Source organism: Ricinus communis, chromosome 1 (assembly GCF_019578655.1).
Source record: "Ricinus communis isolate WT05 ecotype wild-type chromosome 1, ASM1957865v1, whole genome shotgun sequence".
Lineage (NCBI taxonomy): Eukaryota > Viridiplantae > Streptophyta > Magnoliopsida > Malpighiales > Euphorbiaceae > Ricinus > Ricinus communis.
This window is the reverse complement of record NC_063256.1, coordinates 36490000-36510998: the sequence shown is the minus strand read 5'-3', so window position 1 is coordinate 36510998 and position 20999 is coordinate 36490000. Positions and strand designations below refer to the sequence as shown.

Sequence of the window (20999 nt, the reverse complement as noted above, 5' to 3'; positions counted from 1 at the left end):
TGTATTCTGTATTATTGAGGTAAATATGAAGTGGTTTCATTAAAAGCTAAATCATATTCTACATCAACTAATATATGTATCATTTTCTTCTTTTCTAGAACTTCTTTTGTGCTACAGTAGTTGGGTCTTATTCCTAGGCTACTACAAGCTTGCTCTATCAAATCATGTGTTGCTGCAGCTGAATGATATCAGTTTGGAAAGCTTGCAAGACATGGATTATATCAGCTGAATAACACAATTTCCCTAATACACCACATTTGTTTACTCATTAAACTTGTTTACACTGCACTTTAATTGTTGCGTACTTCACTTGACGCCTCATCGAGGTGATATTTATTTATTTGTGGCACAAGATGGCTTGGTCTCCATGGCTAGTAAAGCTCCACGATTTCACCTCGATTGCCAAGTGAGATGCTTGTTTGTGAATTACGTAACTCATACATAAATAAATATATAATTTTATTTTTATTAGTCAAGATAATAACTTATAGGCTTTAATTACTGATAATATTCTTTTATTTGCATCCATAAAATTCCGAGCTACTTATTATTTTCCAGCTCACTCTGTGGCGAGAGGTTCCTTCCTTGTATAACTCCCTTTTCATCTATTCCAACTATCTTTGCCAATAATAATAATGATAGAATTTAAGAGCTACTAATTGATTCTTTGTTTTTGGATTGGTTCTGTGTATTGAGGTGATGTCGGCAATCACAAGAACTCCGTTCAGGTATATGATAAAGTAATGAGTTAAAATCTATATTTTTACTTAGTCTTATGTAACCAAAAGAAAGAAAAGGAAAATCTATGTTTTTACTGTAAATCAAATGGTTTTTAGCATTTTTATGAATTGTATCAGAGTTTTTCAGATTAGGCCGCACAATGTGCAGGCTAAAAAGTGGTTTAAAACCTGGCTGCAATTCAAACTAAGGAATTAGTAGCAATCTGAATTCTAACCGTTTATATTGTGACCGGAATAGAAACTACAAATCTGAGTTCAGTACCACCAGAGCCTCGCCAATCGCCCATCTCTGTGCAATTGCAGACCCTTTCGGCTCAGCCCATATTTCAACTAGCACCCAAGGCCTCAATAAAAACTCTGCGTCGCAAAATCGAACATTTTATGCTGTTAGCATGAATAGTTCTCTAGATATGTTTCTCATGGCAGAATTCGGTTTATACTTCAATATATAGCAGTATTTAGTATATGATAAAACATATATAAATTAATAAATAAATAGAGTAACATATAAAGCAAGGACAATTAAGAAAAAGAAATCAAGCAATGTTATTACATAAACTCATTCTACCTTGATCTCAGCTTCCAGTATTTCAATAAAATCACTGCTCATCTTCTCTGGAAGTTAAGGACTTTCGCAGAGAATGCAAAGACAGAAAAGAAGAGAAAACAGAAGGCAAAGAGTACTGCAACAGATACTCCTATCATATTGGATTCAAACCCAAAATTAACTTTCAAATACTCTTTCACAGTGCCTTTAAATCCTGGTCCCACAATTATGTCCTCAACATCACCAAGCTGGGAACTAATAACGCCTCGCAGAGTCCAAGCAATGGGGCAGATGTAATAGAACCAGATCCACCATCCTGGGATTTTCTGAAAAAAAATCAAATTATGTTAATTGCTTGGTTAGAAGCAAAGATAAAATTTCTAAAATTGGCCCCGGAAAGGAAACATATTTCTAGCTTCGTAATACGTGTTGACACAATCACAAATTTAAGAACCTTGCAAAAAGTAAGGCTATATAAATCACATATTTCTCTAATAATTTATGTTCCCATAGAGTTATGATAATTTTTTACTAGTTCAGAATACGCTTTAACTAAGGATAGAGATCAAACAGAGTTTCAGAGACTGAGACACACCAAAAGTTCATAGAAAAACACTTCATATGGCTAAATAAATATCCGCACAAATAACCATGTATAGCTGTGAGTGATAGCAGATAAGAGAAGATGGTGAGAAACTGGAATAAGCATTTCAGTTTAACGGAAAATTTGTTTCTAGTCATAAAGAAATAAACTTGAAGGAGATCTCTCAACTGAATGAACTGGTTCACAGATGGTGGTTTGAAGCTGGAATTTTGTAACCGCTAGGTAAAATAAATTACTTACCGACATTGGAATAAGAAAACCTGACAGGAGATTCCATAAAGAATAAAATGCAGACGAGATAACAGCAGCCATGTGCTGAGAAGGCGTTAGACCAACAGCCATCATCCCATAAAATGTGAAGTAGGTGAAAGTAAGGAACATGAACAACAAATAGAGGAAAAATTTGCCTGCAGCATAACAGAAAAATATCAATGTAAGTAATTGTTTTCTGCAGTTTCACTTTTCAATTAATTTGCTATGAGAACTTGGATCATACCAGCCGTTTTTTCAAAACCAATCATGAAATATGTGATGAGGCCATATAAAATTGTTTGCAAAATAATGTACGGAACCTCCACAAGACCCTGCCAGCAACAATATTGAAGCATTTGTCACCAATTCTTTTTGTAAGACCTCTGCACCAGAATATCATTATGCATCGCCTCTTACCTGAGCTGCTGCATAGGCTAGTGGCGAGTACATTCCAGCTGCTTTTTCTCTATAGAATACAGTCCTCTCAATGGAAACTATTGGCTGTACTGAGGAAGCATTATTAACTCCAAGAAACATGCAGGCAGAGTAAAGAGCTCCCATAACCACAAACAAATCTTGAGTCGTGTCCCTACCAACCATTAGTATATAAAATCGTTTAAACCTTTTACATACAGTTTCACTAGAATAATTTTAACAAGACATTATTCTAAGATCATTCATAATGAAACAGAACACGCACAAATAAAAACCACCATCTGATGTTAGAAAGAGGCAGAATAAGAGGTAAATAACCATTTGTCCCTTTGTCACTTTTCTTGGCCTTTACTTTTCTTCACTTGATGTTGAGATAGAAAATGGATTATGGAAATTGTCTGGAATTGCAACCAAGGTTTTTTCTCAGAACAAAAGGCAAAAGTAATTGCCAGATGTTGAATTTTGTCGCGCAAAAGAATAAAGAATTGCTCTAGTATACAGAAAATTAAGAACTAGCCTATGATATCTATATGCTCCAAGTGAGTAAAACAATCCTTGGTAATTTTACCAACTTCCAAATTAGAGACCAAGGAGAAAAAACTTAGATGCAAAAAGGGAAGAGCCTTTTTGAAGACTTTTCGACATATGTTCTCAACGAAAGTAGATAGTAATGAGAGTTTACCTTTTGGAGCCGATTTTCCAAAATACTGAGCCTAATATAAATGCAGCTAATACCGTAAAAAATATCCTCACGGCATTGTATCGTGGACTTCTCCAATATACAAGATTTTCTTTCTTAAGGCAGATTTGAAACTGAGACAGCAGATCTTGTGCGTAGGTGGAAGAAAACTTTAATGGTTCTGAGCCAACAGGGGGAGTACTGAAATGCATAATTGAAGCTTCCACTTCCCTGAAGCAAGGACAAAAAAGGATTCATTCTAACATACAAACTATATAGATAAATAAGGAACACTTGCACAAGACATTTCCTACATTTTGACAAGGCATAACTTACCGGTATTGCTCAGATTTGCTATATATCTCGGCAAAGTCGTCGCCAATCTTCTCTTCAATAAAAGCTGTAGTAACCTCAAGCATCCATGTTGCTGGGTTGTAGCCTTCAGAAATAGGAGGGACTCCTTTTATTCTCTAGACAAGAAAAGGCAATATGTGAGGACTATGCATTCATTCCATTGAACATAGGAATGTTATTATACATTTAGTGTTTTAACTTTTCATTTGTATTTAGTTTTTGATGTACATTTTTTCTAAATCAAGTATTTAATTTATGTATAATATGATGTGTTTTTTTGCAGATTTTACAGGTAAAAGTAATAATTTAATTCGTTTTTACACATAAATGATTTAAACATCTTTACTTTTTATTACTACAATATTTTCTATTTATTTTTTATTTTTTATCTTTTTTATTCTTTTAAATCTTTTTTACTACTAAAAATTCCAAAAATATTACCTTCTTTTCTCTTATTATTTTGAAGTGAAAAAATATATTTTTTATTTTTATTTTTAAAGATAAATACAAGAAATAAAAATTACAGAAAATAGCATTCAATTTTAAAAGAATGCTAAGAATTAATAGAAAAAAAGAAAGAAAGAGAATATAAAATTATTTTAAATGAGAGTATTAAATTAATTTATTATTTAAAATAAGATACATAAGGACTTTAACTTGAAAAATGGGTTAAATACACAATTTTAAATAATTTTAGCAAGTTAAATATTTAATTGAACAAAAAATAGTTTAGACATCAAAATAAAAAAAAATTAAAATACCAAATATATAATTTATTTCTTGAACATATGATAATGAGAAAAAAATTATCATTTCTCCTATTAATATGATGCTGTAAAATGTCAAACGAGGATTATCTTTTCTTTGAGGACTGGGGTATCTATTAACACCAGTATAACAGGCGCATATCCTAAATACAAGACTGGACATAGAAACATGATGAAATTGGAAAAGGCTGAGAGTGCTCTAGCTGGGTAAGAAGAACGATTGCTGATTTTAGGTTTTAGAAAGCTCTATACTAGCAACTTTGATTTGAGTTATAATTATTGTACTTTCTTTTAGTAGTCATTTTAGAGAATGCAATTTGACCTGAAAATAGTCTATCATAATCTGGGAGTGGCCGCCAAGCTTCCCTCCGTATATAACCTGGCCCCCTCGTTTCATGAGAAGTAACTGTACATCAAAAACCCAAATATCATACAGGTTAAAGGAACTAATACAGAACGCTTATAGTTTTCAAATTACTTTTTCATCAGAAAACAAAAATATAAACCAACCTCATCAAATGCCTCAAAAATGTCGATACTCGGTTGATGGATGGTGCAAACCAATGTTCTGCCAGTATCAACAGTATTTCGAACAGTTCGCATCACAATGGCGGCTGCTCGTGCATCAAGTCCAGACGTAGGTTCATCCATAAAAATAATGGAAGGATTTGCAACAAGTTCAACTGCAATTGTTAATCGCTTTCGTTGTTCTGTTGATAAGCCGCTGCTGCCTGGAAAACCAACCAAAGCTTGACGTAGAGTGTCAAGCTCCACCAATCTCATTACCTCTTCAACGAATTCCTGCAATGCATGGCAGTAAAATTCTCAAGATAAGGATTACAACAAGTAAACCAGTGTGTTGTTTACCGTGCACATATCCAAATTATAATACAGCTTACATGTCTTTGTTCTTTGGTAACATCTTTTGGAAGGCGAAGACTGGAAGAAAACCAGAGAGACTCCTCTACCGTAACTTGAGGAGAATGTATGTCATTTTGCTCAACATAGCCTGAGATTCTAGAAAAAGTGCCTTGCTCTTTTGGGTAACCCGATATCTTGATATCCCCTTCTATATATCCCCCAGTTTTCCTTCCGGCAAGCACATCCATCAGAGTAGTCTTTCCTGCACCACTTGCCCCGACCAATGCAGTCAGAACACCCGGTGAGAATACTCCACTCACATTTGACAAGAGCTGCAACTTCTTTTCTGGTACACCCTGCTTGCTCATTTCCTGAGAACATGAAGTAAAAGTCGCTACACACGATGAGCTAAATATGTAAAGAAATCGAGGAATAAAAAACTGCTTCGAAGGCACAACACCTTTGGCATGTCAACAAAATAGTTGACATTATGGAAAGTCATTGTCAATGGTTGAAATGGAAGAATCATTCCCTTTCTCCTGTTGCTCTCCAAAGAAGATATTTGATTCAACTCAAGCCCCTCATCACTATTCCCAGCAGACACATTTTCTGTGGAGTCAACTGGATCAGCCACCGTTTTGGCCTTCTGAAGAGCTATGATGACCCAGCAAGAGCAAAAAGAGTTAGCTTATAAAGAGAAAGTGGAATATGTAAGAACCTAAGAGATTTATTCAGACTTACGATTAAGGTAGGTCAAGGCCAATGTCACAATGATGTTGAAAACCAACGCATAAAGCCATAGCATACCAACGCCAATCCAATACCAATTATCACTTGTGGGTAAACTATGTCCATGGAGAACATTGTATCCAATTGTATTATTTCCAATAGTAGATATCTGGAAAATGTTCGTTTCTTTTTTAGGTTATGGATATGTACATAGAAAAAGAACAAAAAGAAAAAGGAAGGCAGTTGACAAGTTTAGTTTCTCCGCAAGAGTGCACCTTCCTCCATCTTTCTGCACCAAATTCATTGACAGATAATGCTCGTTGTCCATATGTTAATGGTGACACCCAGTAAGCCCAAATCCACCAGGGTTTAATCGATTCTGATACAAAGAAACAACTAGTCATTCCTGATTCCTAAGTGAAATGAATTTTGAATCATCAAATGGAGATATATTACCCACCTTTAGGAATAATAAAACCACCCAATAAGAAGACAACTAACAAAGCAGCTGATCCAAATGTATTGGCAATAACCATATCTCGCGCTATTGAAGCCATTGTCCGAAACAGACCCAAGGCCATCTGATGCACAGTAAATAATAAAAACATGAAACGGAAGAACCTGCAACAGAAGTAAATGAGTGAGAAAAAAAGAAAAGAGTGAAAATGCCAAGCAAGTAAACTATTACAGTCTGGACTTACCTGCTAATTTCCGGAGTAAAATCAACACTATAGTATACAACACAAGACCACACAAAAGCTTCAACAGCAGAGTAGGGTATGCGGAGAATAAAGCTGACTATAGACCATGCCCAACCCGGATGAAACAGATTATCACGTTGCTTGAAGAAAACTGGGAGTCTAAATATCAGAAGGGATAACTCAGAAAATCCATTAAACATCATGTGCACCAGCCCAAAAAATAGACAAGAGAGATAGAGATTCCCATTTATCTCATCTGTGGGATGCAACCTTGTTCGTAAGAAAATTGTGCTAGTTATGCATCCAACAAAAAAGACCTGTAACATATACAGAGTAAATAAAACATTAAAAAAGCGATGAAAAATACTTCAAACCAGATATTGCTAGCTTCAGGACATATGGGACGATAATTTCCTCCCGCAAAGTCTCCTACATACGTGGCTTTTATACAATGCTGCCACTTACAAGGAGGAGCAGCATTAGAAAGCCCATTTGCTTTATCTTTTTAACCACATTACAAATATTATTTTAGGCACCCTTTTTTTAATTTATTCCTTTTCATTGATGATATCCTTCTTTTTTTTTTCTCTTAATCATAGTTCTAATACACAGTACTTAACACATATTGGCAAACAGCAAACTGTTAACTTTCTGTTTTAAAAGAAAATCTCCAAAATGGGACAGCCAAGTGTAATCAGGACGAACGATCTCACAAAAAATATAAAGATAACTCTTTTCGCATTTTTTTTTTCTTTTGCAGAAGATGCTCTCCCAAATAAAATATTCAAGTACACATCATCCCCAAGTCGTAATCTACAAGTAAAAAAAGACGGTGAGAATCATAAATGAAAAGAGACAACGAATACCTGCAATGTCCTGAAAATATAAAGAAACCAATGCCGACGGATGAGCAAGACCTCTCGTGCAAAACATGCTTTTAAGAGCTCCCATCTTGGTACAGCAAATTCCGTTTTCGCCAAAGCTGAAGGAGAATCCTTTGTTTTGTCAAATGGGACAGAAACCATGGATTCCACAGACCTTCCCCACCTAGAACTTTTAAATGCTTTTGCAATTTCTGGAACTGGAATGTATGCATATGGTTTTAAATGATCATCCCAATACTGTGCTTGATCCTTTTTAGAGGTGACCTGGAAAATATCGTGTTAGAAAAAACTGATGATAACAACAAAATCTAAAGCATCTCAAGAAAATACCTCCTGAAGAAAATCTGCTACCCCCTTTCGAGGTGGTAATCGAAATCCTAGTGACTCAAAGAACTCTAGAACTTCTGCTCGTGGGCCTTGGTACACCATGTAGCCTTCTGATAATAGCACCAAATCATCAAACAGATCAAATGTCTCAGGAGGAGGCTGAAGAAGAGCCATTAGTACGGTTCCGTCCATTTGATGAACAAAGTTTCCTATACATTTCACTATTTGATATGTTGTGGAACTATCAAGGCCAGTGGATATTTCGTCCATTAGTAAGGTTTTTCTTGGCCCAACAATCATTTCTCCTGCAAACAGATTAAATGCTGACCATTCACTTGACAGAAGAATTTATAAGAATTTAACACTTGGGAGTCCAAATCTTAAAAAACATTCCCACGGTAATAGAAATAGGGTGAAGTCTAGTGCTCAAGTCTAGCGTGGAGACAAAAATGAATACAACGGCAGCATTGACACTTGAGCCGCATTCCCTTGGACGTTTGGACAACGTCCAATAACAACAGTCAGTGCTCCTTGCAGAAAATGAAAAGCTTTACTGTGGAGTCTAACGTCATTGTGCATACCCGAGAAAAGGCAAACGAAGAAAAACAACATAAAAGTATAGGTGACGTGTAGGGTAGGGAGTAATTCCTAATTAATTTGGAACATCCCAGGGATTTTCCTCTGGTAAAGTCTAGGGGGAAAAGTAAGGAAACACATACAGACTGGAAGAGAGAGAGAGACCAGTAGTAACCCTTTTCCTTTGACCGCCTGAGACGCCTCTCAACATATCACTACCTACAACTGTCTCTGCGCACACATCAAGACCAAGCACCTTTAAGACGTAGTCTGTGGAAACACTATGCTTTTTACCAGCTACAGAAGATGCCTGTACATGACCATTTGCACATAAAATCAGAATATAACCAAGTGCATGCAGAAAATTCATAGGTAGAATTATTGAATTTAAAATGATAATAACCTTCATGAAAGCATCAATCTCTGGACTGGGTCGTATGTCCTGTTCCTTCTCTAAACGTATTAGATCTTTCATGTAGGCTGGAAATATAAACGCAAGTAAAACAGAAGCATCAGTTTTTTGCCCATTTTAGGGCAGTCTGTAAATGCTTAGATTAATCCATCACTTTGTGAAATGAATTATCCCCATCGTTACTTTGCATTTTATTTTAAGTAGGCTAAAAATAATTCAATTTGTTTTAAAAAATTATGAATCTAACAATTCTAAAATATCGAACCTGCAAAGCCTTCACTTGCACCTTGACAGCTAGCAGCAAAATCTAAAGTCTCTCGTACTGTAAGCTCCGCAATATGATTATCTATTTGGCTGATGTATGCAGAAGTCCTTCTAACATAAAAATGATCAAGCTTGTGGCCATTGTATGTAATACTTCCAGTTCTCTGAAAATATTATACTGTAAATAAGGTTTATACTAACAGAAGTTCAACAGAAGGCAAGTTAGGGAGAGAAAAAGACTGAGAACTGAAAGCTCCATGATGATTGAGCCACTACAGTTTTTTCTTTTTCTCAATTCTTTTTTTGGTTACAAACACTGCTTGACCATTAGCATGCCAGCAACTAATTAATTAATGGTCATTCATCACTTAAAAGTCATGGAGGGGATACCCGTGTTGGGCTCCTGGAGATAGTTGCACCAAGCACTACCAACCTTTAAATTCTTGTCAAGTTTCCCGGCAAGAGCTAAAAGCAATGTTGATTTGCCAGAACCTGGTGGTCCTAAGAGCAAAGTCATCCTACAAAAGCCCAAAACAGTAAATGAAATCCATACAGTGCTGATCTCTAGGGTCTTAAATAACACAGGAAACCAACAAATAATCCAACGGCACAGCAAGCAAATAATTAGTGGTAGTAATGACTAAACTTAGAATGGTTAAATTTACAACCAGAGAGACATTGGAAAAATAAACTAATTTCAGCTATAAGATCATCAACTCCTGCCACATATCCGACGAGAAATTAGAATAGCAAATAGTAGTTTTTATATTTCTGTCTGAGAAAGGCAAAGTGTACTGATGGTTCATTTTACTGATGTTGGACGCCTTTTCTTTTTTCTGATGAAAGAAATATACATTAACAAGGAAACTCTTGTACAACCGCATCCCATATATATATAAAAATATGAGTAGGGACGTCTTCAAGCACAATAACTTCCCTATCAAGCCGATTAGCGAACTGTGCAGCTTTGTGAGCAGCACTATTAGAAACACGAGTAATTAATATAAACAAAAAAAAGAAGCGATTATTATGACTCATTTAATTATAATAACACCATTTATTCTAACAGTATTATCTTGCTTCTTATATCAACAAATTGAGCAAAATTTAATCAATATTATTCCACGTTAATTAACTGAGGATAATATTAATATTGAAACGGAGACAAACATTCATAACAGATATCTTGAATACAATAATCTATCACTCACTACTTTCATGATGAAAATGCCATTAAGTACCTTCCTGGTTTTATTGCACCACTTATGTCATTCAGAATAGTTAGAGAATGTTTCTTAAGTCGAAATATTCTCAAACCGGTCAGTATATCCTGCATTGAAGCCAATATTGGAACATAGATATATATATCAGAAATAAAATAAAAAGTAAAAAAATAAAATTAGAAAAGGAGATGATATATCACCTCAAAGGTGTCTCGCACGACATTAATCAAAGTAGGCAAAGCTCTTGAGCCAGTTCTCACGTTGCCCACCACATTCAATCGCTCAAACCTTACTTCGATTTTCGGCACCTCCAAGCCAACTCTACATATATATACATATAAATGTTTCTCAAAATATTATTCACAATTAAGAAGCTAAATATAGAACTTACTGTTAACATCTCGTCAGAATATTAATCAAACCTGCTTAATGTATGAAACTAGATTGATAAAAAGAAAAAAATCTAACAGATCCATTTCAAACGGTAAATCCAAAAGTAAACCGCATCATAAAACTACTGAATAAATAAATAAATAAATAAATAAAGCATTTTCTACCTATCGAGACGCTCTTTGATACCAGAAAGGAGTCTGTGATTATCTTGAGCATTAGTAGCTAAAGCTTTTTTAACAACAAGTTCTCGATTAGCACGATCGAGTCTAGTAACATCGATCGTCTCCGTTCGTTTACCTGAACCATCCTCTGCGTACTCGGACGCAGACCGTCTCAACAAGGCGAAATTACCTCGGCGTTGAGACGGTAGCCTTGAAATCGCTTCCCAAAGTAACTCATCTTCGTCTTCTTGCACAGATTCAGCATTCGACGCACGTGCAAATGATTCTCTAAAATGATCTATTTGGAGTTCTAAATACTCCGTTCCGTCCATTGCTGCTGCCATGCCTCTTAACTGGTTTGCAGCGTGGTTTCAGAGTATTACGTTTTGAATACCAAAAGATGATATGTCGCTTCTTTGGGAGTCTATATACACACACGGTCAGATAGGTGGAGACCCCGGCAATATTTGAAGGAAGACTAAATTTCCGAAATTAACCTTCGTGTTTTATAATGCACGAAGTAAAGTGCGGGGAGGGGCAGAAGGTAATTTCGACGGTCGGTTAGTTAGGGAAATTGGGATCTAGAAAGGTTAATTCAAACGTGGTTAGCATAGGCCCTGTCTAAGATTTATAATATAAAGATTTAGAATAAAAATTAATATAAAAAGATAGAGGCCGGAAATTATATTAATTTATTATTTTTCCTTTTTTATACATACTTTTGGTTGCTTATATTACGAAATAGGTACAAAATTAAGTATGGTTTTACAATTACATGTCTGTCTTATTCCTCTTCTAACATTTAAGGCTATGAGTGTAGCCATGGAGCCTAAAGATGTGCCTGTACTCTCCTGTCCAATTAAGAAGATAGTTCCAGTAACCAGGAACTTTAATGTGAAAGTTGTTAAGGAGGATCTAAGGAAGGCTTGAAAAACCTCAGGCAATAGTGAGTTATTAGCTAGAGTTTCTTATGCATGTAGTTGGGCTTTATTCGGTTAGATGAAATATAAATCATGGGCATTATATGTCATATTCTAGGTATCAAACCTTTCATCTTCTCTCCCAAAATTTACCATTTAAATCTTATCTACTGGTTACCTTTTAACATTTAAAATTTTTTTTTTTTTATTTCATAATTTTATATGAAAATTTATTTTCATCTATTAGAAAAAATTTTAATTAAATTTAATTTTATATTATTTGTCTCTTGATTTTTTATATAATACCTTCTATAAAAATTAAATTAATTCTTAACATTTTTATTAAACTCACAATTCTTCTATAACAAAATTAATAATAAAAATAATATCTATTTTATTTCAACAATTTAAAATTTAAATTATATATTTTTTAAATATTTTAATCAATATAAATACTTTTAAAATATTCAGATTTTACTATGACTTAATTATACTAAAAATTAAAATAACTATTCTTTATAAACACTAAAATTAGTTGATATAAAAATTAAACAAAAAAAATTTTAGTATAATAAATAAAGAGTAAATAATATAAAACTAAACTGAATTAACAGTTATTTAACAAAATAATTTTTAAATATGAAATTAAAAAATAGAATAATGAAAAAAGTATATTTTTAAATATTAAAAAATTAATCAGTCTATTATAAAAAAAATACAGTAATTATCCCCTTAAATCTTTTACATTCTTCTAATTTTCTGTAATAATGAAATTTGTATTTCAGATTAAACTGTGATAAAAAGAAAATTTAACTTAGAGCCTAAAACATAATAAAAATTTCAAATTTTTACAACTCTAAAATCTCAATTAGTATTGTTGAAATTTGAAAAATAGTATTAGGAGACTCGGGACTCGCTGTTCATATACTAAATACTAATGGCAATTCAAGGGAGCTCCCCCCGTATCAGCTTTAGCCTGTAGGCTAGAAACCTTGGACATGGCATCATGCACAGTGATTGTGGTAAATGGGTAACTAGGAAGATACAACAATTAACAGAAACTAGTTCACTCTTACACAGCTTTTCTGATGACTGATTCCAGAGAGACTAACCACAGCGACTACCTCTATCTAACCTAAACTAATGCGCATGTCCGCAAAAAGATTGCTGTACAAGGTTAGTTGGAGAATAACTACTATCAAAATTGAAGACACAGTTTCTTCCAGAGCCAATGAGCGATATAGATACCCCGAGATTTCTTAGCCTAGTGTTTAACCTTGCGATGATAAGGAGCGGATTTTGATTTTGAGTCTGACTTCTTTAACTTAAAATTCTTGCCTTTGGATTTAAATAAATCATCATTATCAGAATCATCATCACTTTCGCCCCCAAACTTCCTTTTGGACTTCTTCTCATCGCCTCGACAAATAACAATCTTCTTCTCATCCTTCTCTTCTACAGCTTCAGACTTCTCCTTCGGCTTCCAGATAAAGAGAGACCTGAAAGAGTATCTTAATTAGACAACAAAAGACAGCAGCCGTAAAAAGAACACAACACAATAGAAGAAAAAGAAAAGGAAGGAAGTGACAGTGACATCATAGATGCTCTCCAAAATGGATTTTCAACTTCCTTCAGACATGTTTAATCTATTGGTTATCAATAAAACTCACCAATCATTTATTTTCTCAAGAATCTAAGCACACGAGAACAAGACAACCTTTAATATTTAGCATGACACTGCAGAAAAGAGTTTATCATCCCACCAAGCAGTATGGACTCGAGAATAACTAAAGTGACTACAAAGTTTTATTACAAACTGCAAATTTTGATTTAAATGCTCCAATTAAGATGTGGCGCTGGCGTATCCTACAGAAACCCATATTAAACAGTATAGTCAAATGACATGAAGTCTTTGAGAGAACAGATTGGAACCTTGAACTGCCAGACGCCAAAATATCATCCCGAGGGTGTAGCTTGTTCACAGGACTAATAGTTGTGATATTTGGATCCATAACTTCAGCGACTAGTTGCCCAGTGCTGACATCTACGAAATCAATAGGATGCAAAGCAGTACCATTGTAATTTTCACTTATATAACGACCAATAACTGCAAGGGACTCTGAGGGGTCCTGCAACAGAAAATAGTTTTGGTATTGCAAAGATGATAAGGGAAAAACATAAAAGACACTCAATACAAATATTAAAGTCTATCACCTTAGGATCCCATTCAGCTCGAAAAGGAGTAAGATGTCTGTTGAAATCATGACTGTGTACAATCTCTCGACTTGGGGAATCCAAATTCCCAAAGATAGAATCCCATACACGAAGTCGGTTATCCTGTGAAGTGGTAAGAATTTTGCTGCCAGACAGTGGAGAGAAATATGCACAATTAACAACTCGTTTGTGCTCAAGGTCACAAAGAGAAGATCCAGCTTCAAGTTGACGCAAGTCCCATATACGAGCCTGAGGTAAGATATTACTCCATTTTAGAGCTACAATGAACAGAACTATAAATGATACCATATAGAAAGATATGTTTACACAATAAGTGGAGAATTAAGCAAGTTTCACACGAGAAATTTCTAATTATGCAAGCCGGAACAATAGAATACCAGATTACAGATATCAGGGTACACATATCAAAATTCAACCAAATGAGAGGAAACCAGACTACCACGTAAAGAATTCAGTCAACTAATGGAGTAAAACTTACAAAATGATCATTTCCACAGCTCAACAAAAGCTCTGGATGAACTGGATTGCAATGAAGGCCAACTACTTTGCTGCCTTTCTTGTGGATTAAGATTTCCTTCCCAATTTTATTGTTCAAGCGCATATCCAGCCTGATTACGGCAGGTGCACACAAATAAAAAGGAGAAATAAAATAAAAATTGAGAAAGCTAGAGGGTGCAGTAGAAGAAAGAAAAAAAAATGACCACCAAGTAAAAGCATAATATTTTTCTTCATAAGACATGAGGTGATCAACACCAACTCATTTCCATTTTCCTAGTTCCTAATTTGCTTTGTTCTTTCCTACTTTCCTGTTTCTGTTACTTAAACTATAATAAAATAAACAAGGAACGAACTGACAGTTTTAAATTAATACAATTTCTTATCAACTCAAAAATTGAAAAATTCTTTTATAAAATCCCAAGCAAGTACCTATATGCGGAATTATAAATGCTAGCTTCATATACAAGGCTTGTGCAGTAGAAAACCATAGTGCTACTGCTTTAAGGCGCTGAACATGAGCACAATTATATACCCCTCTTTAATGTGGCCCACCATCAATTAGCTAATAAAAAAGAACCAGTGATCTCTATTCACTACAGCAATGAACCACCCATATTTATAATTCTCTTGATAACAGCAAGAGCTAAAGACCCACTATTAGTAAAAGGGTGTTCTTTGCTTCTATCTCTTTTACATTGCCATCATACATCTAAAGATTCGCATGCAGGAAAAAAGTAAGAAGAAAATATACTTACATATAGAGAAAGCCAAAGTTGTCAGCAACAACCACAACACCTTTCTCTGTGTTGATATCCATACCATAAAGCATTCTCCAGTTTCTTGGTCCCTGCAGAAGAGCCATATTCATAGCATGCTTCATTATAAGGTATCAGAATCAATTAATAAATATACTTTTCTAATCTCTCACTCTTCTCTGCTTCTGCCCCAACTGTTCGCTAATATTACAGTGCAGGGACGGTTTAGAACTTCATATTTTTCTTTTTGAAAAATATCCAACTGGAGAGGTAAAGAAGCCATACACACATAGATACATAATCTACTACATTGTATTACCAAATTATCAAGGGAAAGCTACATTGCATGTTCAAAGCTTGAAACAAAAAATCACAAGCGAATGAGCGAGAGAAAGAACCTCCAAGTGGATACAATAAAGAACTCCAAAAGTCAATTGTTACTAGTTGATTACAAGCCTCAACATGAGTCGCATAAGCTAATTACCTGCCACCCGTCAGGGTTAAGGTTCATCAGAGATGATGAGATTCCAGTCTCCATGTCAGTACAACTGATTGTTCCATCTGAGGATGCAGCATACATCATACCATCATTTGAAGGGTTAAATCTACAAAAATTTAGATTTCAAGTTTCCATCTGACAAAAGAAAGCATACAAATGCTGCACAAACAATTTTATATACACAAGAACAAGATAGAGAAAAAAATGTTATGACCTCGTAAAAGGTCACTTACCTCATGTTATTGACAATACATGTGTGTATATTTCCATAAATCATTTTCTCATGCACTTTGTCAAAATCCCAGACTCCAACTTGTCCTTTCTTTTTTGTAGACAAAAAAGATTAAAAGAAGGGATAGGTCAATTATGATGAAACTTTCACAACTTTACACAAAGTAAACTTATCTCAAAGCTAAGAACGTATTAAATGAGACTCACCTTATCCCCGGATAAAAGAATGTTATTTTTTGTTGGGTGGAATTCCAAACATGTCACCCGCCTGCTGTGGTACCTGATAACTGCACAGCACACTTGGTCCGGTATGACATATGTTGGCTTTATCTATTGAGAAGAACAAAACGAAGACAAGTAAATCCATTGTTGAATGTTGCCATCACCTTACAGCTTCAGGCATGGTATAAGTGGGACTCGCCAATCTGTGGGGCCCGCTAGTTTGAAAGAAGGAAAAAAGAAAAGACAGAAGTAGAATACTTTTGCTCCTGCATGTTGAATTCTCCAAGTCTCCAATGCTTTATTAGCACAGGATGGAGTAGACCTCTGCCTATAAAAAGGCAGTGTGAGAAAGGTCTTTTGTAGAGCTAGAGAGAGCTCCAAGAGGGATTTAGAGCTAGTTGACAGTTCTAAATATTTGGCGAAGGTTTAACAATTTTTGGATTGTCCTACATTTCACTAATTCCAGTTAGCCGGAGAGAGGGTATACCTGGTTATTAATTGAACTGTGAGATAGGTTTACAGTTTTCTCCATTAAAAAAAATGTACTTGTATAAAGAGTTATAGTGAATTATGCCTAGTGGATCGTGGAAGTAGGTCTATTGAGAAACCAAACCACATTAAATATTGAGTTTTTGTTTTTCAGTGAGCATTAGAGATGTAATCACAAAAATATGATTGATTTAGTTAGAATATCACACACATTAAATAACTAGGCTCTAAGCATCTAACTTGAAACATACTAATTTCTAAACCACCAGCTGCATAGCATACAAAACACAACTTCTAAGAAAACTGAGTCTTCCATATAAAATAAAGAAAATAATTGGTAGTAACAACTAGTTAAATTATGTTGTTGAAAACAGAGAGCTGAGCATCATTGCGTTGTAAGGTTCCAACAGTTTGAAAAATTACACAAATAGAATCTAGCATCTTACAACTCAATTAAAGAAAAAACAAAAGTTTACTTGAGGGATGCTAGGCCTAAGCTGGCGCTGGAAAACATATTGCAATGTATTGTGAGTATTTCTTTGCGGTGCAGAGATGATCCCATATTCAATAGCCACTCTATGCGGGCATGAAATTGTAGTGTGGCCTGGCGTTCACAAAATTCACATAGCCAAATACCAATTAGCAGGGAAAAACAAGTGGGAGGGGGGCAATCATCATTGTATTAGTACAAATACAATCACCAAGCAAATTATGAAGCAAAAAGAGCTAGTAACTTTAACAAGCGGTACACACCGGGCATTTTGCAGAGAAAGCAAGGTTTCATAGGGCAATCAATGTAAGTAGCTCCCTTAAAACCAGCTTCATGACCAGGTTTCTTGCAAACCTAGAACAACACCAAAGTTATTATTATAGAAGAAAGCAAGAAAAATGAAATTAAAGCAAAAGAAGAAATGGCGCATACTTTGCAGACTTTCTTGAGACTAATCGTAATGGGTGCTTTCCATTTCTTGTTGGAATCCAAATCCTCTTCATTTTTTGTTGCTGTTACTTGTTCATCTGATTCCGATTGACCTTCATTTTCATTATCATCTTCATCATTCGAGGATGATGAGCTTTGCTCAGAGTCCGTGTCCCTCTCAATCACCACTTTCGGAAATCCCATTCCTCTCGTTTGCGGTGCCATTTTCTTCCCACTAACGACAGACAGCACGAAACAATAACAAACGACAACGATACGATGAAACTGGAAATACTTTGAACAGGCAGCAGCGGAGAGGAACCGACTTGCACCCACTTTCCTTCTTTAATTACTAAAGTGCCCCCGGCTTCTGCGGTCACAGCGAGAGATATTTTGGGTATTTCTGGGCACTGGAAAGAAAGCTGTAAGGCGGGAATCGACGTGGCCTATTGTCTACCACTACGGATATTCCAGACGTGGAGGTCAGGGGTGTAATCTAATACGGACGACGCTCTGATTTGACTCTGATTTTCTTTTGCAAGTTTCCACGTTCTTTTAGCTGAATGTTCTACACTGTACCCCAGACAAACGGCATCGTTTCAACGGGACTAATTATCCGCTGTATTGTGAATTGTGATCTGCAGACACTCAACAGTCTCGGTCTCAAAAGAAAAACGAAAGGAAACACAAGAAAACAGAATCTCTCCCTCACTGTCTGACCACAAATTTTCTTTTATTTAATCATCACTCATTGAGTGTGTACAAATGTAGAAATGAAGATTAAAACGGGTCTCCGTCTCACCACAAATTCAAGATTGGCCGTACCTGATAAATACAAGAAGAAGAAGAAGAAGAAGAAGAAGAAGAAGAACACCACCACCAGCTGAAAGAAGAGAGAAAACAAGCAATCTTAGACAAGAATGCAAGCTCTGCAACTGAACTTGCCTTTATCCATTTACAATAATACTCTCACAACTCCACAAACTCCTAAAACCTTCCCCTCCAGAAACCAATCGCGCCCACTGCATGGCCGCTTCGCTCCACTTCTTGCAACTAACACAGATGTAGCTGTAATAAAACAAGCAGATATTGCTACTACCAGTACCTCCGATGACCCTGAGCCTTTGCCGGATGGGCTCCTTTTAGAGTTGATGCCACGTCATGTGGCGGTTATTATGGATGGAAACGGAAGGTGGGCCAAGCAGCAAGGGTGGCCACCGTCCAAAGGCCATGAGGCTGGCGTACGCTCATTGATGGAGATTATGAACCTTTGTGGTCACTGGGGGATTAAAGTTCTTACAGTTTTTGCCTTTTCTTGTGAGAATTGGACTAGGCCTAAGGTCAGTGCTTCTCTCTTCCTTTTTCCTTAAAAAGATTTAATAGTTTCTTATTAATATTTGAAAAGACAGGAAATTAGAAGATGTTTTCTAATTGGAATCATGGTTATAATTAGTGCAGGTGGAGATCGACTTCTTGATGAGTTTGTTTGAAAGAGTGTTAAAGTCTGAATTAGAAAATCTTTTGAGGTAACCATTATTCCTACTTCTGTTCTGCTAACACGGTGGTTGGCCATTAGTGTTTTTTGTGACTAATCCCTTTCCGTGCCTTAATTGCTCTTATCTATGTATGTTTACAGGGAAGGTATCCGGGTGTCCATTATTGGAGACGTATCGAAGCTCCCAGAGTCCCTGCAGAGATTGATTAGAGAAGTAGAGGACACAACTAAAGACTACTCGAAACTTCACCTTCTGGTGGCAGTTAGCTACAGTGGGAAATATGATGTTGTAAAAGCATGTAGAAACATTGCTGGCCGAGTAAAGGAAGGTGCTATCGAACCGGAAGACATTAGCGAAGACCTAATCGAACAAGAGCTGGAAACAAACTGCTCTGAGCATCCCTCGCCTGACCTATTAATCCGAACCAGTGGGGAACTTAGAATCAGTAACTTCTTGCTGTGGCAGTTGGCCTACACTGAACTTTACTTTGCAGAAGAACTGTGGCCTGATTTTGGGAAAGATGGTTTTGTAGAGGCCTTAACTTCATTCCAACAAAGGCAGAGACGCTACGGCCAACGAAAATGATAATACAATATTATGCCCAGCAGCAGCAGTAATGTATACGAAGAGGTCGTGGGTGATTTTAACTCGAGCTCTGTTCATGATTTATTGTGCTTCAAACTCCATGAAGTCATTGCTAAGCTAGCTAGTAGAATAATGCGCCTACCGGAGTCATGACAGGTGCTTGATGTATATATGTAATAAAAAACGACAGTATTATACTTATATAATAATATACAAACTTTTCGTTTCATTGAAACCTAGAATTTTTCTTGTTTCCATATATCTTCTTTTGAAAATAGCCTACTGTCATCGATCTAGAGGGTCAGCTGGTATCGGGACACAAGCAATATATAGCTAATTTGCAGGCTACTGTCGTCATTGCCCACACCCTTATCCCTCATTAAAGCTGCAATACCTGCTGACCCTCCAGATTATATAAACGTTGCATCACAAAGTTATCTTACACCAGCCTTGCTCTAGGAGGGATCCAAGTTGTGGGGGGGACTGACTATAGATAAGGTAGAATACAAGGAGGGAAGTGATGAGTTAAGATTTAGTCATTCCTGGCTTTGCAAATGTCCCAAAAGCAAAAAAGAAAAAAAAAAAAAGAAAAAACAGAGTTGTTGCATGATGTTACTACTGATTACAATGTCAGCTTCATATGCATGCAGAGAGAGCCACCATATATAAGAGCTGAAACCAACCCGATTCGGAGTATATGTCAGGCTACTAGGAAATAACTAATGATGCTTTAGCATAATGGTTTTTATATGTTCCACGGTTGTGTCTGATCACTCAGACCATTAGTTAATTGAGGAAAAAGTATGATTTTAAAGATTGAACGTATTGCTTCCCTTTGAGATATCTGCTATATTAGTCATGACTCTCACGTTCTAATTTATATACTATATAATAAAACTATTACCGGATCAACAGTAAATTTAAAATTAATTTTACCAAATTAAATTATTAGTATACATATATTACGGTTTTTATGGATATTGATCTTTTACTTTTCTAAATCTTTTCTTTACTAAATGCAACCTTTTAATTAATCAGTTATCAAAAAATAAATAATTTTAGTCCATTTATTTTGTTATTAACAGTCTTTCACCTATTATGGAAAATTACTCATACTCTATTAACCAAAACCAACTACAATAGTTCAAACTCTATCATTCAATTAAATAGACTATATGAAGTAGCACAAATGTCATTGAAGAGCTCTATATGGCAGGGAGATCAACGATAGGAACCTCCAA

General features: G+C 35.6%; 3 protein-coding genes across 3 annotated transcripts; 1 reads left to right on the top strand and 2 right to left on the bottom strand.

Moving 5' to 3' along the window:
• Window positions 1-792: 792 nt before the first annotated feature.
• Window positions 793-11313, bottom strand: LOC8286446 (ABC transporter G family member 31). Its single transcript, XM_002525591.3, has 24 exons — window positions 10913-11313; window positions 10556-10676; window positions 10374-10462; window positions 9566-9650; window positions 9134-9296; window positions 8860-8936; window positions 8622-8766; window positions 7884-8185; window positions 7536-7817; window positions 6670-6986; window positions 6429-6589; window positions 6244-6347; window positions 5981-6137; window positions 5700-5893; window positions 5278-5610; window positions 4889-5179; window positions 4701-4784; window positions 3594-3727; window positions 3261-3488; window positions 2561-2732; window positions 2388-2475; window positions 2132-2298; window positions 1309-1613; window positions 793-1097 (listed from the first exon to the last, which is right to left on the bottom strand). The coding sequence occupies exons 1-23, from the start codon at window positions 11251-11253 to the stop codon at window positions 1347-1349; spliced, it is 4302 nt and encodes a 1433-aa protein (XP_002525637.1). The 5' UTR covers window positions 11254-11313; the 3' UTR covers window positions 793-1097; window positions 1309-1346.
• A 1533-nt stretch (window positions 11314-12846) lies between these two features.
• Window positions 12847-18646, bottom strand: LOC8286445 (protein DAMAGED DNA-BINDING 2). The gene is made up of 12 exons (XM_002525590.4): window positions 18503-18646; window positions 17681-18315; window positions 17512-17602; window positions 17235-17362; window positions 16255-16377; window positions 16050-16138; window positions 15802-15922; window positions 15318-15409; window positions 14543-14672; window positions 14044-14292; window positions 13762-13958; window positions 12847-13328 (listed from the first exon to the last, which is right to left on the bottom strand). Exons 2-12 carry the CDS (start codon window positions 17900-17902, stop codon window positions 13094-13096), a joined length of 1677 nt encoding a protein of 558 aa, XP_002525636.2. The 5' UTR covers window positions 17903-18315; window positions 18503-18646; the 3' UTR covers window positions 12847-13093.
• LOC8286444 (dehydrodolichyl diphosphate synthase 2) lies at window positions 18598-19993 on the top strand. The gene is made up of 3 exons (XM_002525589.4): window positions 18598-19017; window positions 19136-19203; window positions 19314-19993. The coding sequence occupies exons 1-3, from the start codon at window positions 18598-18600 to the stop codon at window positions 19756-19758; spliced, it is 933 nt and encodes a 310-aa protein (XP_002525635.1). The 3' UTR covers window positions 19759-19993.
• Window positions 19994-20999: the final 1006 nt, after the last annotated feature.